Source organism: Panthera uncia, chromosome D4 (assembly GCF_023721935.1).
Source record: "Panthera uncia isolate 11264 chromosome D4, Puncia_PCG_1.0, whole genome shotgun sequence".
Lineage (NCBI taxonomy): Eukaryota > Metazoa > Chordata > Mammalia > Carnivora > Felidae > Panthera > Panthera uncia.
This window is the reverse complement of record NC_064807.1, coordinates 81232571-81254582: the sequence shown is the minus strand read 5'-3', so window position 1 is coordinate 81254582 and position 22012 is coordinate 81232571. Positions and strand designations below refer to the sequence as shown.

The following is a 22012-nucleotide window of genomic DNA, read 5'->3' as shown; positions in this document are numbered from 1 at the left end:
AAGGTGGAGGAAGAAGGAGCCATGCCAAGCAGAGGAGCAGAGAGATGAGGAGGAGTGGAAAGAACATGGGGTCTTGTAAGGGATGACCCAGGAATGGTAAAACAGGGCCTTGAATGCTGTGCTAAAGGAGATTGATTTCACCCGTGGGCAGTGGGAGCCATGGAAAGCTATTGAGCGGGGAAGTGACACAGGTCTGTTTGGGAAAGATCCGTGAGTGTGGCATTATGGCAGGAGGCTTGGAGGGGGTGAGTCTGACCCTCTGCTTCTGCCCACAGCTGTGCGTGCTGACCGCATGCGGGGTGGCCGGAACAAGTTTGGGCCCATGTACAAACGGGACCGAGCCCTGAAGCAGCAGAAGAAGGCACAGATTCGAGCCAATGGCTTCAAGCTGGAGACAGGCCCTCCAATGGGAGTGCCCCCCCCACCGCCTCCCCCACCGGACTACATGCTGCCCCCTGGCCTGCATGCACCTGAGCCCAAGGGCCTGGCCTCTGGTCCACCTGCTGGGCCACTGGGCGACTTTGGGGCCCCAGCACTGCCCATGGCCGTGCCCAGTGCCCACGGGCCACTGGCTGGCTACCTCTATCCCACCTTCCCTGGCCGTGCTATCAAGTCTGAGTACCCAGAACCCTATGCCAGTCCCCCACAGCCTGGGCCACCCTACGGCTACCCAGAGCCCTTCTCCGGAGGGCCTGGTGTGCCTGAGCTCATCCTGCAGCTGTTACAGCTGGAGCCGGACGAGGACCAGGTTCGGGCACGCATTGTGGGCTGCCTGCAGGAGCCGGCCAAGGGCCGCCCTGACCAGCCTGCGGCCTTCAGCCTCCTATGCAGGATGGCTGACCAGACCTTCATCTCCATCGTGGACTGGGCACGCAGGTGCATGGTCTTCAAGGAGCTGGAGGTGAGTCCCTCCTCCTGCCTGGCTCGCCGCTGGGGTGTCCTTTTGGCTGCCCTAGTCTCAGTCTTAGTTACCCCTTGGATGGAGCTGTCCTGCCCACTGGCTTTGGGCAGTGTCTGGGCACAGGGAAGCCACACTGGGGACACTGAGGAGTGTTTCTTACCCTTATCCCCCTCTCCTTCATCCCTCCCACCCTCTTTCCTTCTCTGTTTCTTGAGTCTCTATCTCAAGACTCTGCTTCTTTTGTCTCTGCCTCTGTCTCTTTCTGTTGTCTTTCACTCCCTGGTGTGCTATCTCTCTGTATGTCTATTTCTCCAGCCCCTTCAGTCTCTGTTTCTCATCTGGTCGGGTCTCTGTAGGCATTTATCTCTCTTTCTCTGAGACCCTGAGCTCCCCCAAAAGACTAGCTGAATCCTTTGGAAGCTGTCTGTGGCTGCCCCAGCCCAGTGTCTGGAAGAGGAGACAACTGATCCTGGCCTCCCATTTGGAGAGGCCACCAATCCCTATCAGCCTCAAATGTCATAGATGGGGGTCTTTGTATCTCAGAGTTTGGGGTGCTTGTGGATGTTCTTCTTCCCAGCTAAGGTGAAAGGTCTTGCTGTCCCTGCATCTCTTGTGCATGATGGTTGGTGCCACGAGTGGGTGTCTGTGTGTGCAGGGGGAGCTGGGGGGTGCGGATTGCAGGGCCTGTCACTGATCTTCCCAGAAGAGACCACCTTCCTTTTCTGCAAGGCTTTCCTTCCCCTGGTTTGGAGTACCTGCAGCTAAAGTAAGCAAGAAAGCAGCAGGAGAAACCGAGGCCAGCAAGGGGAGAACTTCCCAGTCATCCTGCCTGGTGCTCTGATGGGCCCAAGGCTCGGGAGCTGCCCCTCTAGTGCCCTGGCTCCCTGCGATCAGGGTGCCAATATCAGAGGTCCCTCGAGCCCAGCCAAGGCCCAGCCCTCGTTGGCCTGGGCATAGACAGTCTTTAGTCCAGGCCTATCGGTGTTTGCCTTTCCCAGGCCAGCCCCACTGGCTGTTCCGGGGCGGGGTGTAAACAGCAGGGCCTGTTGCCCTCCCTGCTGGGGCCACTGCAGCCTTGAGCAGCATTGTCAGTGCTGACGCCTGGGCTTCCTCCAGGGGCATGTGGCCGGATGGGCCAGGGGCACTGCCTGCCTGGGCTGGGCACAGGGCGGGATAAGATAGGAGGTGGGCACTGTCAGCCCTTGAGGTGTCATGGGACTGGGGGCCTGGGTTACTCCAGGAGTCAAGAGTTGGTGGTGATGATTCCTGCTTCCACTATGGAGGGTCTGGGGATGTGTCATGTATCTGCCACGGGGTGGGACTTCTCACCCTTACCCCCTATCTAGGCCAACCGCATGGATGGGACAAGAGGCAGGGCCTTGAACAATCCCATCTGCCTCTCACTTATGGCTGGAGGCCCTGGTTGGGGATGAGGATCCCAGGACCCTTGGGTTGGTTGCCAGCTTCTCCTCCAGACTTCCCATGAGGCCCCTGTGCAGAGGGGAGGAGGAGCGGAGCATTCCTGGCTTTCCAGAACTCTGGATCCAGGGGCAGGGCACTTCCTCTGGCCGCCTTCCTAGTCTCTTGGGGTTTTTCACACAGGATGGGAAGGGCTTTTGTCCCAGCTTTGCTGAGTGTTTTTTCCTGCTTCTGGCTTCTCTGTGGTCCAAACTTTCCTGCTTCCCCTTTCCAGAATCTCCGAATCGTGCCCAGGAATATGAACCATGGTCACCATCCTCTGTAAAGGAGCCTTGCAAATAAGTACCAGCCCAGCCCATGAAAGGGCCTCTCATCAGCCATGTGGAACTTCTTTCCTACTGGTCCAGTGAGCCCTGGCTGGTGTCTGTTTGCAAAGCCAGAGGTGGGGAAGCAGAAAAGTGGGAGTGGTGCTGAATGACCCTGGACTCCCTTTTGGGTGACCATCTCCCTACCTCCAGGCAGCATACATCTTAGGAAACAGATCCTCTAGCTCTGAGAGTGGGGCACTTGGGCTGGGCACAGGGGACATTGAAATGAACTGGACCCAGGAGGCCTCCAGGCTATTGGAGGAGACAGACACACACACACAGCTGATGCCCACACAGGCTGCCGAGGGCTCTGAGAACGATGCAGAGGGGACGGTGGGGCCCAGGAGGAGGGAAAACTGACTCTGTCTAAGGAAATCAGAGGTTTCTTTGATCTCTGCCTTTCCAGGAAGCAGTCCGAGAAGGTTGAGGACATTCCAGGAAGGGGGAATAGCATAGAGTAAGGCCTAGGAATGTGAAAAGGCGTCATGTGGTAGGGGATTTCAGGTGGCCCTCTGTGTCCGGAGAGGTTGGCAGGGTCAGAAGCAGAGCTTGGACCAGAAGTGGGTCCTCTGGCAGTAGGTGACAGACAGCCTGCCAGAGCTGGCTGGGGCCCCACATCCTGGGTCAGAGAGGGCTCCTACCACAGAGCCGGAGCTCTCCCTAGAGGCCACTCACCCCTCTGTGATGCTGATATCATCTCGCTGCCCAGGGGAAGGCCTGGGGTCTTTGCTGAGCTGTAGGGATGCTGTGGGTGCTGATGCCCTCTTGGAGTTCTCCTCATCCCTCCTCTTTCCCAGCTTAGATGTCCCTTGGTCTCTATTTTTCCATCTCACACAATTGTGGAGTGTTAGATCTGACAGTGGCACCGAAGTTAGTAACAAAGACCAGAATCAGAGAAGCCTGTGTTCAAGTTCCAGCTTTGTCAGCCCTGCCACTTACCACAGGTGTGACTTTGGGCAGGTGACTACTACTCTGGGCCTCGGTTTCCTTATCTATAAAATAAGGGGAGTTGAAATATCATCTTCCGCACGGGGTGGTGGTTGTAAGGATTCAGTGAACCAAGACAGGTAAAGATTTCCCACAGGGTACGGCACACGGGTTAGCAGGAATAGGAGCTCCCGTCTGTCCCCTCGGCTGCTGCCCTGTGTAATCTATACTCTCAGGAGGTGCACAGGCCCGGCCAGAAGGCATGAGAAGGGATAGACTGCACCCAAGCTCCTCTGAGCACTAGTGTTCCTCTGGGAGCAGACGGGGTCTGCCTTGCCCTGGGCTTATGAAGCACCTTTGTATGATGCAGGGTAGCAGAAACACCTGTACCCGCTGCCTGGTGGAGGGCAGGGTGTAGGTCCGGGCACTCAGCCTCTCTGGACAGTTCCCGGGAAAGACAGGCTGGGAGGCTGCAAGATAGGAATCAGGGAGGGGGAAGGGAGGGCCAAGAGTGCCTAATGACCCATCTTGACATCACTTCACCCCTCAACATCCAACTCGGAGGCCCCCGATTGGCAACAGATTTAACTGCTCTGATATATGGTTTCGTTTAAACAGCAGTAACTCTGTCAGTCCCGGGCTGACAAACGATGGCCTGCCGACCACTTGGCTGAGAGAACGCCATGGCTGGCCCGTGGCATGTCAGCCACCGGAGAATTACAGAGCCCGCTGGCCTTCGGCTGCCAGACTGATCAGACCCCAGGGGGCTCCAGAGGGGGGCCTGCTGGGAGGGAGGTCAGCTCGGCACCCATAAATACCCCTTCTCCAGGGCAGGCTGCAAAGTGTCAAGGCTCCAGGAAGATTTATGGCAGACCGGCAGGAGGGGTGGGTGGCTGGTAGTCTGAGCAGACAGACCAGGCCAGTGAGGGACCCCAGGGCCGGGACTGCAAATGTCCTTGTTCCCAGGGTGGCAAGGAGGTCTGAGGGCAGAGGAGGAACCTTTGCTTAGGGAGAAAGCTAAGGAAGGTGAAACCACCCTCTTTGGTTAAGTGAGCCTCTTAGCCACCTGCTGTCCTGTGGAGAGGGGCTGGCAGCTACAGCTTTCTGATTTTCTTTTAAATAAAGAGAAGTGTGTGTGTGTGTGTGTGTGTGTGTGTGTGTGTGTGTATTCATCTGTGTGGGCAGCGATTTGGAGTTTGGTGTCTTTATGTGTCCATCTGTCCATTTAGAGGAAGAGCAAGTGAAAAGTCCATTTGGCTGGGGGTAGATGGGAACCCAGGCTGGGGCAGCATCCACAGGAGTGCCAACCATGGGTCCACAGAGCCCTTCACCACTGATGCCCCTGTGCTCATATGTTTTCTCTAACCAAAAGAGGGAGGATTTTATTTTTCCAATTTCTCAGGACAGAAAATCAGGGCAGAGTTGGATATGTGGCTCAGTTGGGAATCAAACAGAGGGCACAGGGCACCAAAGCTTAGCCACCATATTGCATCTCTCTGCCCTGTGCCTCTCCCCCCCCCCCCCCCCCCCCCCCCCCCCCGCCCGTCAGCCCGTAGGCAGGGCTGCCCCCACTCCTGGGGTCTGAGGTCTGGGTACAGAGTCTGCTCCCAGGGCTTGGCCAGCTGGGTCACTGTGACCCTCTTGCTTTGTGCCCGAAGCTCAGCCTGCTTATCTCCTAATTCTCCCCCTTATCTCTCACTTTCCCACCTCCCCACCCCCTCCCTGTTCCTTCAAGCCAGGCAAAGGGGCCCCGATGGGGAGGGGGAGCCAAGCCCAGCCCTGCATGCCCTCCCTCCCACTCTGCTTCCAACTGGGTTGTCCAAGGTAGGCCAGTTGACCCCCTGGCAGGTACCTTCTGCTTGGGCCTTAGGACCTCCTGGGGACCTCCAGAAGACCAGCCCAGTCAGGAGCATCTGGACAGAGCCCAGATCCCTGTGGTTCCTTTAGGCAAGCCACTGTCTCCTTATCTATAACATGACAGAATGGTGATAGGACAGAGGTGAGGAGTCCAGGGTGTGCTGGGAATGGGCCTGGCCACAGGTGCTCACCGAGCCTTGCCTCCCTCCTTTAAAACTAGTGGGGAACCACTCCTGCCAGTGGTTCTCCAGGGATTGGCCATTTCTTGTGGAGAAATAGGAGAGATGTCTCTGTGATTCAGCCCTGCCTGAGTCTCAATCTCTTCTGGCCCCTCCAGTGGTGGCTGAGATCTGGGGCCCCCTGCTGGGCTCCTCGCTCTGATGGTACTGGGGGTCTAGAAAGCACTTCCTGCCAGAAGAGGAAGGGACAGGTGTGTGGGTTCTTGACACAGAGATGAAGTGAGCAAGGGACGGTGGGGGGCTGGTGACTCAGGGCAGGCCAGAGATAGGCCCTCCCTCTCGTTCTTAGCACATGGGGTCAGGCAGGTGAGGCCGAAGGGAGCCTGATTGTGTGTCCAGCTGCTCCCCCACTCTTCCTGCACTTGTTCTTGGCCTCGGCCTGAGGACAGGCCCCAGGCTGCCCCCAGGAGGGGGCGGGGACAGAGGGTCGCAGAAGGAGGCTTCTACCCCTCAGAAGAGAGAGTTATTCATTAGGTATTGCCAGTTCTCCTCAGGCCAGGGGGTCTCTCTGGCCCCCAAGTTGGGGGCTGTTTCTCTGTGCTCTCTGTACCTGTCTTGGGAGCACATATCTGTGCATCAACTGCTCACCGACCCGTCCTCCGGGAGCCCAGAGATGAGCTGGACACCTGCCATGCCTTCCCAGACCCCACAGGTATTGGGGAAGACAGAGGCATGAATTGGTGCCATCAAATGTTGTGACATCCAGAGGACAGGATTGGGGAGAGCTTTATGGGGGAGGTAACAAGAGTGCCATGAATTCCTGGGTGGCCAGGGTGAGTCTTCTTCCATACCTTGTGGTTTAGGGCACAGATCTGGAGCCAGACAGAGCAGTGTGACCTTGGGTGAGTTGCTTGACCTCTCTGGGTGTCCTTTCTCCATAGATTGGGGATAACAGCTATACCACCCTAGCTTCATGGAGGTGCAGTGCAAAGACTAATAGCTATCACGGTCTGCATTCATCACAGGGCAGGGCCCGGTAGGGTACCCGGGAAGCACCTGCCAGGTAGCTGGTGGTGGGCTAATGAGCTGCAGATGCTGAGGGGCACCGGAGTCTGTACTGTGTCTTCCGAGGGTGGCGTGCAGTGCCCTGTGCAGGTCTGGACACCCAGGAGAGCTCAGTATTTTGTCACCGTAGAGGGTCGTGGACTGAGAAGGCCAGCTATGTCTCTGGCCTGGCTCTATCTCTCTCCCAGGAGAGTCCCTCGCCTTCTCCAAGTGGTAGATTCTCAACTGAAAAAATAGGGTTTTGGCCTGGGGATCCCCGAGGACCCATCTGGCTCTGGCATCCGATGGTTCCGAGTCCCATTTGCCATTGTCACGAGTGTCCTTTCTTGCCAGGCTAGAATGTAGTGACCCTCCAGGGTGGAAGGACACCCCACACAGAGGTAGTCTCTGCCCTCTCGCTGGGTGCCCGACTGCAGCCTGGGTGTTCAGAATCTGCCCTCCTTGTATTTCTGTTCCTGCTTCAGATGGACCATTGCCAGCCACCTGCTCATTCCAGGCCAGATCTTGGGCCAGAAGGGCGCTCCCTTCTCACAAGCCTGAAAGTTGTGGATAAGGCCCAGGGAAGCCCTCTGTTTCCTCTTCAGGGCTTGTTTTTTGAGCTACTGAGGCTGCCAGAGATGCGACCACAGGCCAAATGGGCACAAGATTGAAATTAATCATCTCCCCTCGCATTTGAAGGATGTCTTCACAAATTACTTTCATGAACATCATTCACCAATACCTATTGAGTACCTAACATGTGCTGAACCACCTTCTAATACTGTGCCCACTTTACAGATGAGAAAACAGAGGCTCAGAAGGCTATAGAATTTGCTTAAGGTCATGCAACTTGTAGAAGCAGAGCTGGGGCCTGAAGCCCGGCCTGTGTGAGCTCTAAGCACCCCCATTGAACCTTGGTTTTGGTTTGTTTTGCTAGAACCTTGCCACACTTTGATGAAGTAGGCAGCTAGGCAAAAAGGGCACAGACAGGTTAAGTAGCTTGCCCAGGTCACATACCCAAGGGAGCCCCTGAATTATGAGTTGGAAGAGGGAGGGGTGAGGGGAAGTTCCCTGGCTGGACCCCGCACTGGCATATGCCTCTTCCCTCCAGGTGGCCGACCAGATGACCCTGCTACAGAACTGCTGGAGCGAGCTGCTGGTATTCGACCACATCTACCGCCAGATCCAACACGGCAAGGAGGGCAGCATCCTGCTGGTCACCGGGCAGGAGGTGACCAGACCCTACTGTGCCCTGTGCCAGGCCCTCATGTGCACTTCCAGAATTCTGAGCCCGGAAGAGATCGTAGGCCTCTCCAGGGCTGGCCCTGGGCAGCCGAAATGTCAGCCCTTCCCCCAAGTTCATGCCCAATCTCCCTCTGACCTGCCCTGGCCCTGGCCTGGACAGGAGGCAGCCACCCTGGGAAGCATCTCAGGGATGTGGGGAGGTCAGGGAGGAGGTGATGGTGGCACTGGATCTAGAAGAACAAATAGGGGTTGGTCAGGTAGTAAAAGGTTGTGGGGGAATCAGCCTCACCCACACCACAGCAGAGGGGACAGCATGGGCAAAGGCGTACAGGGGGACGTTTAGAACTGCTGAGCCACCAGGGGCTGCCAGTATATGGGGGTGTGGGGCAGGAGCCCTGTGGTGGGAGGGGTGAGGTGAGAGGTAAGCCTGGAGGGGTTGCTGGGGGCTGGGGTGGGCAAGACCTTGCAGGCCCTAAATCCTGAATAAACAAAGGAAGGGCAAAGGAATTTGCTCCTCTGTCCAGAGCGAGGGATTAGGGGCACTAGGGTACGAGCTGGGAACTCCTGAGATTCAACAGGACCAACTGGAGAGTTTCAAGTGCAGAAGGGCTCATGCAGACTGTTTCTGAGGAAGCCCAGGGAGAGGGCAAGATAGTGGCTGAGGGCATTGAGGCCACTGTGTAGTGCTGGGGACCTGGAAGGGGACAATGCAAGGAGGAAGACCCCCAACTGCGGGCAGCAGGTGTGGGAAAAGTGGAGGGAAGGAGGGAGAAAAAGAAGAGAGGCTGATGCCAGGGCCTGGGCTGGTGGAGGGAGCATCAGTCTTGAGGGGGCCACAGGAGCAAGAGTGGGCCGCCAGGCCCCCTAGGGGTGGGGGGCGGGGAGGCTGAGGCCCTGCTCCCCAACCCCTATCTGTAACCCAGGCCCTCAGTCATCGAGCTCAGTTCTTATCCTGAGAGTCTCGGGACATCCAGGGCCAGGGAGTGCTGGTCCCAAGGGTGTGACTTGAAGGTCACCTGTGAATGCACTGAGGAGAGTCTGAGGTGTGAGTGTGTTTGTACTGGCCCATGTCAGCATGTGTGCGGGCTGAAGCGTCTGAAGGCCATGGGGATGTCCAGTGTGCGCGTGCGTGTGTGTATGTGTGTGCGTGTGTGTGCCTGTATTTTATTGTACAAAATCTCCACACAGGTAAGTGTGTGGTTGTTGAGATGTGCCTGTCACCATGTCAGTGGAGACTCGTACACGGGCACGTGTCTGTCGTGTTACCTTGTGATGTGACCATACCAGGGCATGTGTGTGTGTGCGTGTTCCCTTCATGAAGTGGGTAGACCGCCCTGGGAGTGTGTCCGGGTGTGTGCGTGTGTGAGCGAGCGTGAGCTGAGGTGTGACCACATCCCCAGTCTGGGTGTCCACGTGTGGCCGTGTGTGGGACCCTGAGCAGTCAGTGGCGCAACCCATGTGCGTCCAGGCGGACCCGCCCCCGACCCTGCCCCACACCCGGCCGCGTGGCGTTTGCTGCAGATATCACTCAAAACACAAAAGCCTCTTGTACCACGGGCCTGGTGGCAGCTCTTTGTGTGCGAAGGACCCGCCAGCTCTGCCCCTGCACCCGCCTGCCCCGTGTTGGCTCTGCTGCCGCGAGGCCCTCAGCTCCCGGCAGCGTGGGGAGACCTGGGAAAGCTGGGCCCAGCGTGGGGAGAACTGGGGCTTGGAGGGCTCCTGGGGCGCGGGGATATGTTGCCGACCCCCCCCCCCCCCCGGCCCAGCGCCAAGGATGGGCACTCCCGTCCACCCCGCCCAGGGCCTCCCATCCGCCCCGCCCCTCCCCCCACCGTCCCTCGTCCGAGCCTCCCGCCCACGGCCCGCGGAACCCCCGGCCCGTCCTGTGGCCCGCGCCTCCCGACGCTGACGTCTGTCCGTCCAGGTGGAGCTGACCGCGGTGGCCGCCCAGGCGGGCTCCCTGCTGCACAGCCTGGTGCTGCGGGCGCAGGAGCTGGTGCTGCAGTTACACGCGCTGCAGCTGGACCGCCAGGAGTTCGTCTGCCTCAAATTCCTCATCCTCTTCAGCCTCGGTGAGCAGGCCCGGCGCGGGGCGGCGCGGGGGGCCAGGTGGGTGGCCGGCCAGGGGTCGAGAGGCCTCCATGAGGCTGCGCCCCCGGCGGCCTTGGCGGGGCACGGACCCCTCTCGGCGTGAACAAGGGTGTGAAGGGATCTGGCCCGACGCCTGGCTCTTAAAATGGGGGTTGTTTCCTCTCCGGGCCTCAGTTTCTCTGTGTGAAAGTACAGAGGACCAAGACAATGTCTAAGATTTGCCCGTGTGGGATACAGACTCCTTCTGAGAATTCGTAAAGTCCTGCCTGGCTGCCCTAGAAAGGTGCCCATCCCTCCTCCAGAAACACCTGTGTGATTTCAGGAGCTTCTGTTCCCTGGCTGCCATCCCAGGCTCCCTGTTTTCCCTGATTCCCTGCTCTAGGGGGTCCACATTCTGGCTCTGGGTTCCTTGGGGCCCAGACCCTTTACTCACTCACTCACTCACTCACTCACTTATTCATTCTACAAACACTTGCTGACCATCCACACTCTGCAAGGCACTGGGCACATGGAGTGAACAGAAAAGATCCCAAATCCATATTGTCACAGAGCTGACCTTCTCTTGGGGGAGAGACAATAAGCACAATGTGATTAGTGAGATATAGAAATCACTGAAATGATTAGTAGAACGTATCACCTGGAAGACTGTGGTCAGTGCTAAGGAGGGAAATAAAGCAGAGAAGCGGCAGAGGGCGAGCCCAGCTCACCAGACCTACTCCCCAAGTCAGGTGCCTCCCTCTCACTGCCTTCTGGACCCGCCCAGCCTCCACCCTCCTCTGGGCTCTCCTCAGGCTGGCCTGCCATCCTCCTTCACCTAACAAGCCATCTCCAGCGTCTTCCCTGTGTCCAGCAATGCTGTGAACATAGACATGTCCTTGCTGTCTGGTGGCTCCCAGTCCAGGAGAGGCCTTCAGCTAGCACTGTCACTGTCAGGATGGGGACAGACAGATGGGGAACCCCATGTGGGGAGCAAGGGCTCTGCCTAGAAGCCTTCCTGGAAGAGGGACATCTGAGCAGGGTTTTGGAGGATGAGTAGGAGCTTGCCGGAGGGATAGATCTTTCAGCAGAGGTATAGATGGGATGGAAGGTCAGAACAGAGGGGCATGAATGCTTTGTCATTCAGGGAGGAGGCAGGATTCGGATGTCATTTTTGTGGCAGATGACATCGGCCCCAGTCAGTGAGGGAGGGCCTGCTCAAGAGTGGGTGGGGGGAGTTGGGGAAGCCAAGGGGAAGGAGTCAGCTGGGTGGGGGGTGGTGATTAATGAAGCGTTGATTGTGATTGTGGGAAGCCCAGCGCTCAGGCTGTGGCCCTGTGGCTGGTTGCCTGGGCTGGTCTCCCGACTCCAGCCCAGCAGGCGGGTAGCTGGAGGGCTTATCTGTAAGGCTACACAGGTTGGTAGGGGATGGCTAAGGTGCGAGGTAGGGACAGAATCTTGGGCTGCCAGTGAGGAGCTGGGGCCTAGAGCCCTTGCAGGGTCCTCAGGGGCCCAGGCCAGGCTGGGGGAAGCCCCTTCCTTTCTCCCCACAGTGGTACCCGCTTCCAAGCCTTGTCTTTATGAGCTGCCATGCTCTGGGAACTGGCTCAGGCCAAAGCCATGGTTGCGTGTGGTTGGGGGTGTGGACACCCCAGGAGGTATGTGCGTGTCGGTGCCTTTGCTTCTGTATCTTTGTTTTCGCACATGTGCAGACTAAGAACTTTCACAGGCTTGCGGGCTTTTACGGGTCATGTTGTATAAAGAATCTGTAATTGGCGAGTGATGGGAGATTGGAGGCAAGAGGGATTTAGAGATCTGCGGCGGTGTAGGGGCTGTTGTGAGGTGACAGTTCTTGACCTGACCATCAAGAGGCCCCTGGGGAGGTCCAGAGGAGGTGTGGGTGGAAGGTGGGATGCCAGCCATCAGTCTCCTTGGCCAGGCCTTCCTGCGGAGAGGGCACCATGTCTCCGGCCTGAGGCACACCCCTGCAGCCTCGGCCCCTCTTCCCAACAAAGCCCTGGGTGCTGGGGACTGCTAGGCCAGCATGGCTCTGGCCTCTACCGGGCGATTAATGCAGGACTCCTCCTGGTATGGGTATAAGGACAGCAAGGCTGAGCCCAGCCCTCTTTTCCTGGGTCCAGGTGAGTGGCTGAGTTCAGAAGCATGAGTGCTGGCCCCTCCTTCTTGCCAGCCTTCATCCTGCTTTCCAGAGGAGGTGGCTGAGGCCTGGGAGATGGGGACTGTCTGCAGTGCTTGGCTGGCATAGGCTGGAGGGGCCGGACTCAGGAGCGAGAGCATGTGCATGCATGTGTGCACCTGGGCGCATGTGCGAGGCAGGGTGGAACAATAGTTAGGGATGGGGACTAGGGACGGACCACCTGGATTCTAAATCTGGACTCTGGCTGTGTGCCCTTGAGCAAGTCACCCCACTCTCTGAGCCTCTATTTTTCCCATCTGTAAGATGGCCGTCATAATAATCCTTAATTTGCTATGAGGATTTAATGAGGGGATTCCCCCCAAGTACTCAGAGCGTGGCCTGGCCCCTTGGAATGTGTGGGTATTGTTTTCCTTCTAACCGTCATTACCATCAGTGAGCAAATGAACAAAGGAATGAATGAAGTGAATGAATGAATCAGTCTCCATCTTTATCATGTGCTGTGTCTGGCACAGTGCCTTGTCACAGGCATGAGGGTCTGGCTGAGGTGGGTGGGGGAAATGCCCAGCCCAGCAAGTCAGAAACAAACTCCAGTGAGGCTGAGTCTGGGATGGGTAGTGGGGAGGAGGTCCCGGTGCCTGGGCCTGCCTGAGCTCCTGGGAAGGCAGTGGGAGAGGAGGCCAGGTAAGCCACAGAGGCCAGGTAAGCTGTTGGCCGACAGGTTCCGGGTTCCAGAAGGAGACTGAGCAGTCCAGTGTGATCAGAGTTGGGCCAAAGAAAAGGAACCAACCCCACCTAAGATATCAAGGAAGGCTTTTCGGAGGAAGAGGGGCCTCTGAGCTGGGCCTTGAGGTATGAGTAGGAGTGTTCTAGGTGAAACAAAGCAAGCAGCAGCAAGGGCATTCCAGATGGAAGCCAGAGCTTGTGCAAAGGGATGGGGAATCCTGAAAGTCTGGTGTGACTGTGGGGCAGGGAGGGGGGTGGAGAGGAGGCTGGGGGGTTGGGCAGGGACGGAGCTGTGTGAGGCCTCCAATGCCAGGCCAAGTACCTTGACCCTTACCTTGGGAAGGCTTTTCAGCTGAAGTAACATGATCACATTTGCATTTTAGCAAGGTCCTTCCAACTGCAGCCTGGGAGCGGGATGGCAGGTGGCAGCCCGGAGTCCTGCAAGAGGCTAGACCCAGGGCTGGAGTGAAGGAGACAAGTTTGGGCAAGAGGAGGGGGAAGATTTGCCCAGAGTCGGGAAGGTGGGAGGGGATTTCTCCCCTGTTCCAGCCCCAGACCACCAGGAATAGGTCCCCAAGGGAACTGGAGCCCAGAGAGGATGGCCACTTGCCCGTAGACCTCCAACGGGTGTGCTGGGCGTCACCCTTGGGGCGGTGGCTCCCTGGGCTGGGCAGCCCGAGCCCCTGTGACGACTGTCCCCCACCGCACCCCGCCTCCAGCCCACTCAGCGCCTCCTTCTCGCCTGCCTCCGCACAAGGGTGCCATTTGGCGTCTAAATAGCTGTCTCCCTGCAGGCGTGGAGGCAGGTAAGGAGGTTTAATTAAAATTAGTGCCTCTCTCCTGGCGATCACGGTGTTTATGAAGATGGGCCCGGCTGGCATTGTTCCGCAGAGGACTTAATCGAAGCTTAATGGATTGACCTAACATTCGATTTCCTGACTTCCATTGAGGCGGCGGCAACAGCGTTCCCTCAAGCGTTTGCAATTTCCCCACTGCTCCGCGCCAACAAAAGGCGGCCTGAATAGCAGCCCCACTCGAGGGGCCATTGTGCGCAGGGGCGCCTGCCTGAGTCACCGCGATTGGGACAACATTCTTTATGCCTCGCAGGAATGAAAGGATTATTCAAATATTCAATTAAACCGTGAAAAGGGGGCTTTTCTGAGAACCGGGGGCCCCCAGCTCCGCAGAGCTATAGCAGGCTGCTCTCTGAGGTGGAGGGGGGGGGCCATCTCCCAGCCCCCTCCCGCCTCCCCCCTCCCAGCCTCCGCCTCTGGGATCACTGGAACCGCAGGCTGGGGTTGGGGGGGAGCACGCCAGGCTTTTCTCCCACGTACCCGTCTCCAACCTGCGGCATCCCAGGGCCCAGAGCTGGCATACAGATGAGGTTCGGACCTGGGGCGCCCTGTGAGGCAGAGATTGGTTTGGCCCCATTTTGCAGATGACAAGGAAACTCAGCTCAGGGGAAGGGCCTTGCCCAAGGTCGCCGGGCTGGTGGTGGAGCTGGGATTGGAACCCTGGCATGTTAAGGGGGTGTCTCCAGGTTTGTGTGACCCCCGCTCCCGTGTCCAGTGGGAGAAAGGCATGGTGTTTGGCGGGGTGGTGGCTCTGTCACACCCATCATCCCGCAGGGTCTTCACAGCAGTCCCTTTAGATGGAGGCGCGGGGAGGTGGGAGACGGCATATGACTTGGCAATGGTCCCCTCCAGGGTGAGGAGAAAGGTGAGTATGGAGTCCAGAGTCGACCGTCTGGGGAAACCTAGGATCCCAGAGATGAGGGCCCTTGGACAGGACCCCTGGATTGGATGAAATGTAAAGTTTTCACGTCCAGTCTCTCAGGAACCCATGTCCAAGCTTGACCCTGCCTGTGCTTACCCACTGGACTTTGGAGCCAGCAGACCTGGGTTCGAATCCAGACTCGGGCATCTCCTGGGTGTCCCAGGCTCAGCCCACTGTCCCTGCGCCTGGGGGATGCCCTTTCCTGCCTGCCTGGGTGTCTGTGGGGATTCACTGAGCCAGTGCACGGTGCCCAGCGGGCGCCTGGGAAACCGGATGCACTTATACTGTAGTCATTGGGGCTCAACTGGTGACTGCTTCCCTCCCCCAGCCCTGTAGCCCACCACATGGGGGCAGCGGGGGTCTCCAGTCTGCAGAGAGCTAGGAATGGGGGCTGTCCCTGAGAGCTGTCCTTGCTCTGCACCCACCCCCTGCACTCCACCTCATTGTCCCTGGTCCGGGGCTGTGGAGAACAGTAAATCCTGGTAAAGCCAAGGCTCTGGTCCTCCCAGTCCCCTCCCACTGCAGACTCCACTGCAGCATCCTAGCCCATCCTCCTCCACCCCCAGATGTTTCCTCTGGGCTCCCTTACTGCTGTGTGGCCTTGAGCTGGTCCCTACTTTTCCCTGGACCCCCCAGGTCAGAAGACAATGTCAGGAGAATTGCCCAGCCTCAGGAGTGGTGGGAGGTGAAGGTAGACAGGACCCTATGGGATGAAGAGAGGTTGGGATAGAGATGGGGCCAATAGTCACCTCTTATGCCTAGGAGGTCAGCTTTGGAGGGGGTGGGAGCTTCCCATGACCTTTGAGTGTATCTGGAGGAGTCCAGGCTAAGGAGCAGGGCTGCAATGTACAGTTGAACAGGCTGTTCACTGCACAAGGGCACCTAGGCAGGGGGTGAATAGGGGCTGAAATCCAACTTGTGTGCCCCTTGCCATACTGTCTCTGTGGACAAAAGGGAACTTCTTTCTAATTGGCACAGAGGCACCTTATGGGCTAATGGCGATCCTGGGCAGGCGAGGAAGAAAATGACTGTGGCTCACTTACTGAAGGGAGATGAGGGAGCCAGGGATGGGGGTGGAGGATTGGGGCCAGATCCTGCCATACGCCCTGGGCCCAGCTCAGGTTTCCCTAAATCCGACTTTGGACAACATGGGCCTCAGCGGGCACACTGGGGGCGGCTGGGGATCAGGGTTGCCAGGAGCATCAGGCCCTCCTGGCGCAGTGGGTGTTAAGAGGGATTAGAAGGGCCAAGGGCTGCACATGCTGGGCTCCCGACTCCCCCGCAGCAGTAGGGCTGGTAGTCATGGGGGCAGAGGGAAAGTGGATGGATGACCATTTTCTGAGCCACTGGACGCCACATCCCAGGCAAGGCCCTGCTGGATTGGGGGATGGGGGACCAGTTCTGTGGATTCCTGCTGAACCTCACCCAATAGGCAGGTCACCAGCTGGAGGTGCTGCCCAGGAGCTGAAAGAGGCCTGCCAAGCAGTGATGAGGACTCTAGTGACAAGAAATGGACCCTCTCTGGGTGCCCCTGGGGGCCTAGGCCCCTGTGCGGGCCCCCAGACCCAAGCTCCGGCCCCTGCAAGGTGGGCACGCCCCTTTCATAGCAAAAGAAGACCTTGCAGGCCAGGAGGGGACAGGGCACAAAGCCACTGCTCCTAAATGGCGGGGCCGGGATTTGAACCCCCATCGGCCTCACTCCAGAGACATTTTATTTTTTGTGTCTTCACTGGACCTCCACTGGGTGCGGAGGAGGCGTCGGTCACACCCCTCTTTCCCTGGCACAAGTGATCCCTGGTCCACTCAGAGCCGGCTGCCCTCCCGTCCCTCCCACAGGCAACCACGCCTTCACATTTAACCTGGATTCCTTGTTTTGTCCCTGTTCTCACGTACAGTGCACACTCTGTACAAGTACTTTTAATTTATGTAGATGGCTCTGTCTTGTAGATCTCATTCTGGATCTTCCTTCTCTGTTTTTTTTTCCACTTAGCCCTATGCTTTTAAAGATCTGTCCATTTTTTCTGTCTGCTCCATTACTTCTACTGCACAGGACTCCCTGTGGTGCGGCCACCACACAGCCATCCAGGCCACCTCCATAAATGCTGCTGCAGTGAACATCCATGTCCCCCCAGGGGCCCCAGGAGAGAATCTCCTTGGGGTTCTGGAGCTTCTTGATTGGTCACAGGAGTGCCTGTCGCTGTCTAGAATAGGGCCACCAGTGCATGTGCCTGGAGGCTGGGAGATGGGACCCTTGCAATTACAGTGTGCCTGTCTGGTGATGTTGCTGATGGTGGCCACGATGGGGATGATGGCGACGGGAAGGTTTTGACCCGGCGATGGGGATGGTGTTGATCATGGTGGGGTGAGAGTAGAGATAGCAATGGTAACAAATTGGTCTTGTTACGTGCCGGACGCTGTCCTCCAAGCATTTTCCACCTGTCAAGTCCCCAAATTCTCCCAACAGTCTTGTGAACTAGGTGCTGTTGTCACCGTTCTGTAGGAAATTGAGAAGTCGAATAACACGCCCAGGGATACAGCTGGTGATGTTGGTGTGGTTTTGGAGACGATGAGGGCGTTCATCATGACCAATGTGATGATGACAGTGGCAGTAATGATGGTGACAGGTGATGGTGGTTGGGTGGGTGATGGTGGCAGTGGCCGAGTTTGGGAGAAAGCCGGGGCCGTCAATATCGGTGATTGATGAAAGTGGCGGTGTTCCTCAGCCGTGGCGATTGGAAGACTGCATCGTTGACGGCAGTGCCCCGTCTTTGGTGCTGATGGGGATGTTGGCGCTCATGTTGCCAGTGACCGTTGATGATGTGATGGGCTGGTGATCGTGACAGAGCTCCTCCCCTTGCAGATGTGAAGTTCCTGAACAACCACAGCCTGGTGAAGGATGCTCAAGAGAAGGCCAATGCCGCCTTGCTCGATTACACCCTGTGCCACTACCCGCACTGCGGGGACAAGTTCCAGCAGCTGCTGCTGTGCCTGGTGGAGGTGCGGGCACTGAGCATGCAGGCCAAGGAATACCTGTACCACAAGCACCTGGGCAATGAGATGCCCCGCAACAACCTGCTCATCGAGATGCTGCAAGCCAAGCAGACTTGAGCCTGGGCTGGGTGGGGCTGGGCCCGGGGCCGGGGTGGGGGTCCAGCCACCCCCGGGGCCCTCCAGATGGTTTATTTTATTATGCCGATCCAGGAGCCCCCACCCTGTAAGCCCCTGCCCCCGGGCTCCCTGAAGCCCTGTGTTTGGGAAGGTGGGTGAGGGTGGACAGGGCCTGGCTGAGGTAGGGCCGCCCCACCGGCACTTGCCTGCCACTCCGAGTGTCCCAAGGAGGCAGCTGCTCACCACCCCTCCCCCTCCCCTTGCTCCCAGCTGTCTGTCCGGAATCCGGAGCACAGGTCCAGGGAGGAGGTTCGGGATTCCCTGGCGGGCCTCCATGTCCCTTGGGTCAGAAGTCATCCCTTCCCCCTCTCCAGGAAACAGAAGCAGAGAGAGGTTGAGCGGGCATCAACTGGGGGAGAAGAGAGGGTCTCCAGAACCCCCTCCCAGACACCAGGAAGGAAGCCCTCTGTTTTGCAAACTAGGGGTAACTGAGTTTGCAAAATTGGGCAGGCACTGTGGGGCCTAGAGGGCTCCGGGGGGACAGGTTAGGACACAGACCTCCTCCCTAGCCCTTCTACCCCATCTGACTTCTGCAGGGGAAACTCTGACACGCTATCTGAAAACAGTTTCACTACAATCGTCTTTCTGCCCCTCTCCCACCAGAGGAGAAGCTTGGCACACTCCACGTTCTCCCCCCACCCACAGTTGGCCAGCCCGGGCTGGTATGTATCTGCAAGGCTGTAGTCAAGAGGTTTGTGGGCTTAGGGGTTTTGTTTCTTTCCAGATGCTCCTTGAAAGGTATGTATGTCCAGGGCAGGGGACAGAGTTGAGGATTGAGGCTGGGATTTGGGGATTAGCACCAAGTACAGCCCATGGTTTCTCCCCAAACTCCTGCATGCCAAGTACCCCATGGGCGGTGCCAGACCACTGTTTCTGAGCCCCCACTTCAATCCGGAGAAGAGCTGTTGCTTGCCCCTCCTCAGATGAACAGCAGAGTGCCCTGTCGGGGGTGATGAGCTCCAGAGTGTCTGTGTATGGGAATATGGGTGAACTTGAGGAGGGCGTATGGGTCTCCAGCTTGGGGACATTGCTGATAAGCCCCTCCCTTGTTGGCCTCATCCCCTTGGGTCCCTTGCTGCAAACCCTTGAAGCTGGGCTTCGTCTCCCTGGCCTCCTGCCCTATGTCCTGAAAGACACGGTCCAGGGCCAGGCACTAGGGAGTGGCCTTAGCTGTCCTCTGTCCGGGGCTGGGCATCCACTGTTTTTCCTGCTTTCATGTTGCCACTGCAGCTTGTGCTGAGCCTGCCCAGTGGGAGGTGACTGGGCATCCGTGCTCCCCTGCCTTCCACTGCCCTGTCTTGGTCCCTGCCCCTGCCCACTGTGATGTGTGCCCCTGCCAAGGCCAGAGACCCACAGCTCCAAAACAAGAAGTGCCCTTAAGAATCTCCCCAGCCCCTGCAGCCCTGGAATAAATTTTGCAATTAGTTTCCAGTTCCCTTTGTCTATTTATGTTCCGGGGCCAAAGCGGAACCTCCCAGGTGGGTGTGGGTGGTCGAGGGTGGTGCAATGCTCTGATTGGGATGGAGGTGACAGTCAGATAACCTTTGGTTCAAAATCTGGGGCCAAAGTTGGGGCACACCAGCCACTGTTAGGGAGCCTTTTGGCCCCACCTCATACCTGGGACCTTGCGGTACCCAGGAGGCTTGGGAGATGCTTAGGTCTTCCTGGGCTTCAGCCTCAGTTCCACTACAGCCGTGCAGATGGGGGCACTTCAACCACCTTGGGCAGATGGGGGCAGTCATTTAATGAGCACCTACTGTGTGCCATCCCTCATATCCCTGCCCCTACCACAGCCCTGTGAGGTAGGGGTTAGAATCCAGGAGAGGGACTTGGTCAGTGACCTGCAGGGGCAGATTCAAACCTGGGTCCTCTCGACTTTGGAGCACTGGCCCTTTCCTCTCTGTCCATCTGGTGGCCCCGGGGCCGGTCCCTCTCACTGATTCTCTTGCCCTCCCACCCCCGCTGAGCACAGCTGAGACCTTAGGAATGCCTCCTCTGCTCTAGACCTTGTCCCAGGGCTTCGCCGGCTTTCTCTGTCCATTTTGTCTTCCCATCTGCTTCTCAAAGCCTCTTCGGCAAGTGGCAGCTCCAGATTACAGCCGAAGAAACCAAGATACAGAGGGGGCGAGGTGACCTGTCCGAGGTCACACACCAAGAGGGAGTAGAGCCATCATTCAAACCTCCATCGTCCTGACCAACCTGACTACTCCTACGGCCACCCCTGGTCCACTTCAGGCCTCTGTGCATGTTAGAAAAAGATGCCGGGGCACACAGCTTGGCAGTGGCTTTTATGCAACGAACGCGTCCCTTTCCCTCCCGGCACCTTTCAGAAGGGAAGTAGGTGCTCTTGTTCCTGCCTCTGGGGAGCACCAGGTCTTTTGGGAAGGCTCTCTTAGTCATCTCATGTTCCTGTGTGATCCATCGTGTCCCGGGGCCGGGTAAGATGAGGAAGTGAATGATTCTGCCCCTGGGGGGGGGGGGCAGGAAGTGTTCACAGCAGCGGGGTCATCCAAACTGGGTTTTGAAGATTTTGAAGGTCCACCGGCTAGACAACAGTTGGGGGCAGTGTGGGCAGAGGCAAGAGTTGGAGCAAAGGGATAGAGGGGTGTCAGCCACGGGTGTCTGGGGACCTAAGCAAAGTTACTCTGGCTGGAGAGTAAAGAGAGTGGGTGGTGGGGAGGGAGGGTATGGAGCAGGAGGAGGGAAGACCCGAAAGGACTCCTGGGTGCCCACCCCTGGACCTCTCCTCCTGCCAGTGCATATGATTAGTTGGTGGGGAGGCAGGAACCTCCTGGAAGGCGGCAGAGGTCTCTGCAAAAGCAGGCTGTAGAGACCAAGTGCCTGCCCAACTCAGAGCCACCTTCTTGCTTCCCTGGCAACCCTGCTTCTGCACTGGGGCAGCAGGTGGCTGGGCTGAGCGCCCTGTTCTGTGGACCTTGGGTGGTGGTACCCAGCCTGCCCCGCCCCGCCCCTCCCCCCTGCAGCACCGCTGTGTCTTCCTGGAGCAGGCAGGACGGCCTCTGTCTCCCCCTCCCTCTGAGCCCGCTGTCTTTCATCTCTTTCTTTGCCTGGGGTGGGGAGGGGGGGGGTCTTCAAGGGCTTAAACATCATCTCCATGCAGCAGGTTCTGCGGTCCCACGGTTCCCTGAACATCTCTGAAGACAGCTGACATTCCTGAGTGCCTACCGTGTGCTGGGCCCAGGGACTACCACACAGGACTGCATTTACCCCTCTTGTCACCTGTGGGGTGGGCCTTATGTCCCCCATTCTGCAGATGACGGGCTTTGGAAGGTTCAACAGCCCCCGTCCCCAGAATGAAATAACCAGACCTCTGGCCTTTCATGGTGGGTCCACCACCCCCGGACAGACAACCCAGGTGGGGCCCTGAGCGGAAGTGGCACATAAGGTGGAGAGAGCAGGGAACAGCTTGTGCCTCCCTGGGTCCCAGGGCTTCTCACGCAGCCCTGCCCTGCCTCCACTCACCTGCGTCTGGACTGGCTTCCTGCCTCCTCCAGGGAGGCTGCTCTCCCGCTCCTCCCTCCTGGGCTGTGCCACATCCTCTGGCCCCAGGAGCATTTGAGCCAGGCTGAGGGCAGCAGGGCAGGGTTAGCAGCCCCTGGGCCCCTGCTTCACCTGGCTTCCAGCTCAGGGCCCGCCCTGGCGCAAAGCCCTAACACATCATCACTGCTGCTCACCTCGGCCCCCAGCCCAGCTCTAAGAAGGGACCCGTGGCCACAGAATCAGTGGTGGCAGGACCTGCTCCCACAGCCAGACTCCAAGTCCTCCTGCAGGATGACCCATCATACCTGGAGCTGGTCCCACCTGCCCCCTGCCTTCTCTGAGCAGTCTGCCTGGGTGACTCCCACTCACAGTGACTGCCCCCGCCCCCTGACCCCCATGTTACCCAGCCGGGAGACTGTCTCTGGCCTCAGTTTCTTCCTCTGTACAATAGGGGTGATAGTGTTCATGGGGCTGAGGTGAGGACTCACAACTCTAAGGTGGTCAAGGGCTCAGTACCAGCCAGGTACACAGTAGGTACTAATAGATGTTGGCTGCACCTACCCTGTTGAAGCTGGGGCTGTCTTGAGACCAAAAGACAAAGTGGCAGCTTCCCTTGTCCCACCCTTCTCCCAGGAAGCCTGGCAGGGTGACCCCCAGAGAGGAACAGGTCACAAGAGTA

At 58.1% G+C, this 22012-nt stretch overlaps 1 protein-coding gene and 1 long non-coding RNA gene across 3 annotated transcripts in view; one reads left to right on the top strand and one right to left on the bottom strand.

The window, feature by feature from the left end:
* Nucleotides 1-19267, top strand: part of NR5A1 (nuclear receptor subfamily 5 group A member 1) — a 25526-nt gene extending 6259 nt beyond the window's left edge. For both annotated transcript variants that reach the window (XM_049637628.1, XM_049637639.1), the window contains exons 4-7: nt 276-901; nt 7807-7926; nt 9865-10012; nt 17525-19267. In XM_049637628.1, coding sequence (XP_049493585.1) covers nt 276-901; nt 7807-7926; nt 9865-10012; nt 17525-17772 — 1142 coding nt within the window. In that variant the 3' untranslated portion in view covers nt 17773-19267. The remainder of the gene's footprint in view (nt 1-275; nt 902-7806; nt 7927-9864; nt 10013-17524) is intronic.
* Nucleotides 16566-22012, bottom strand: LOC125927400 (uncharacterized). Its single transcript, XR_007459332.1, has 2 exons — nt 21895-22012; nt 16566-17652 (listed from the first exon to the last, which is right to left on the bottom strand). It is a non-coding gene; the product is annotated as an uncharacterized LOC125927400 (long non-coding RNA).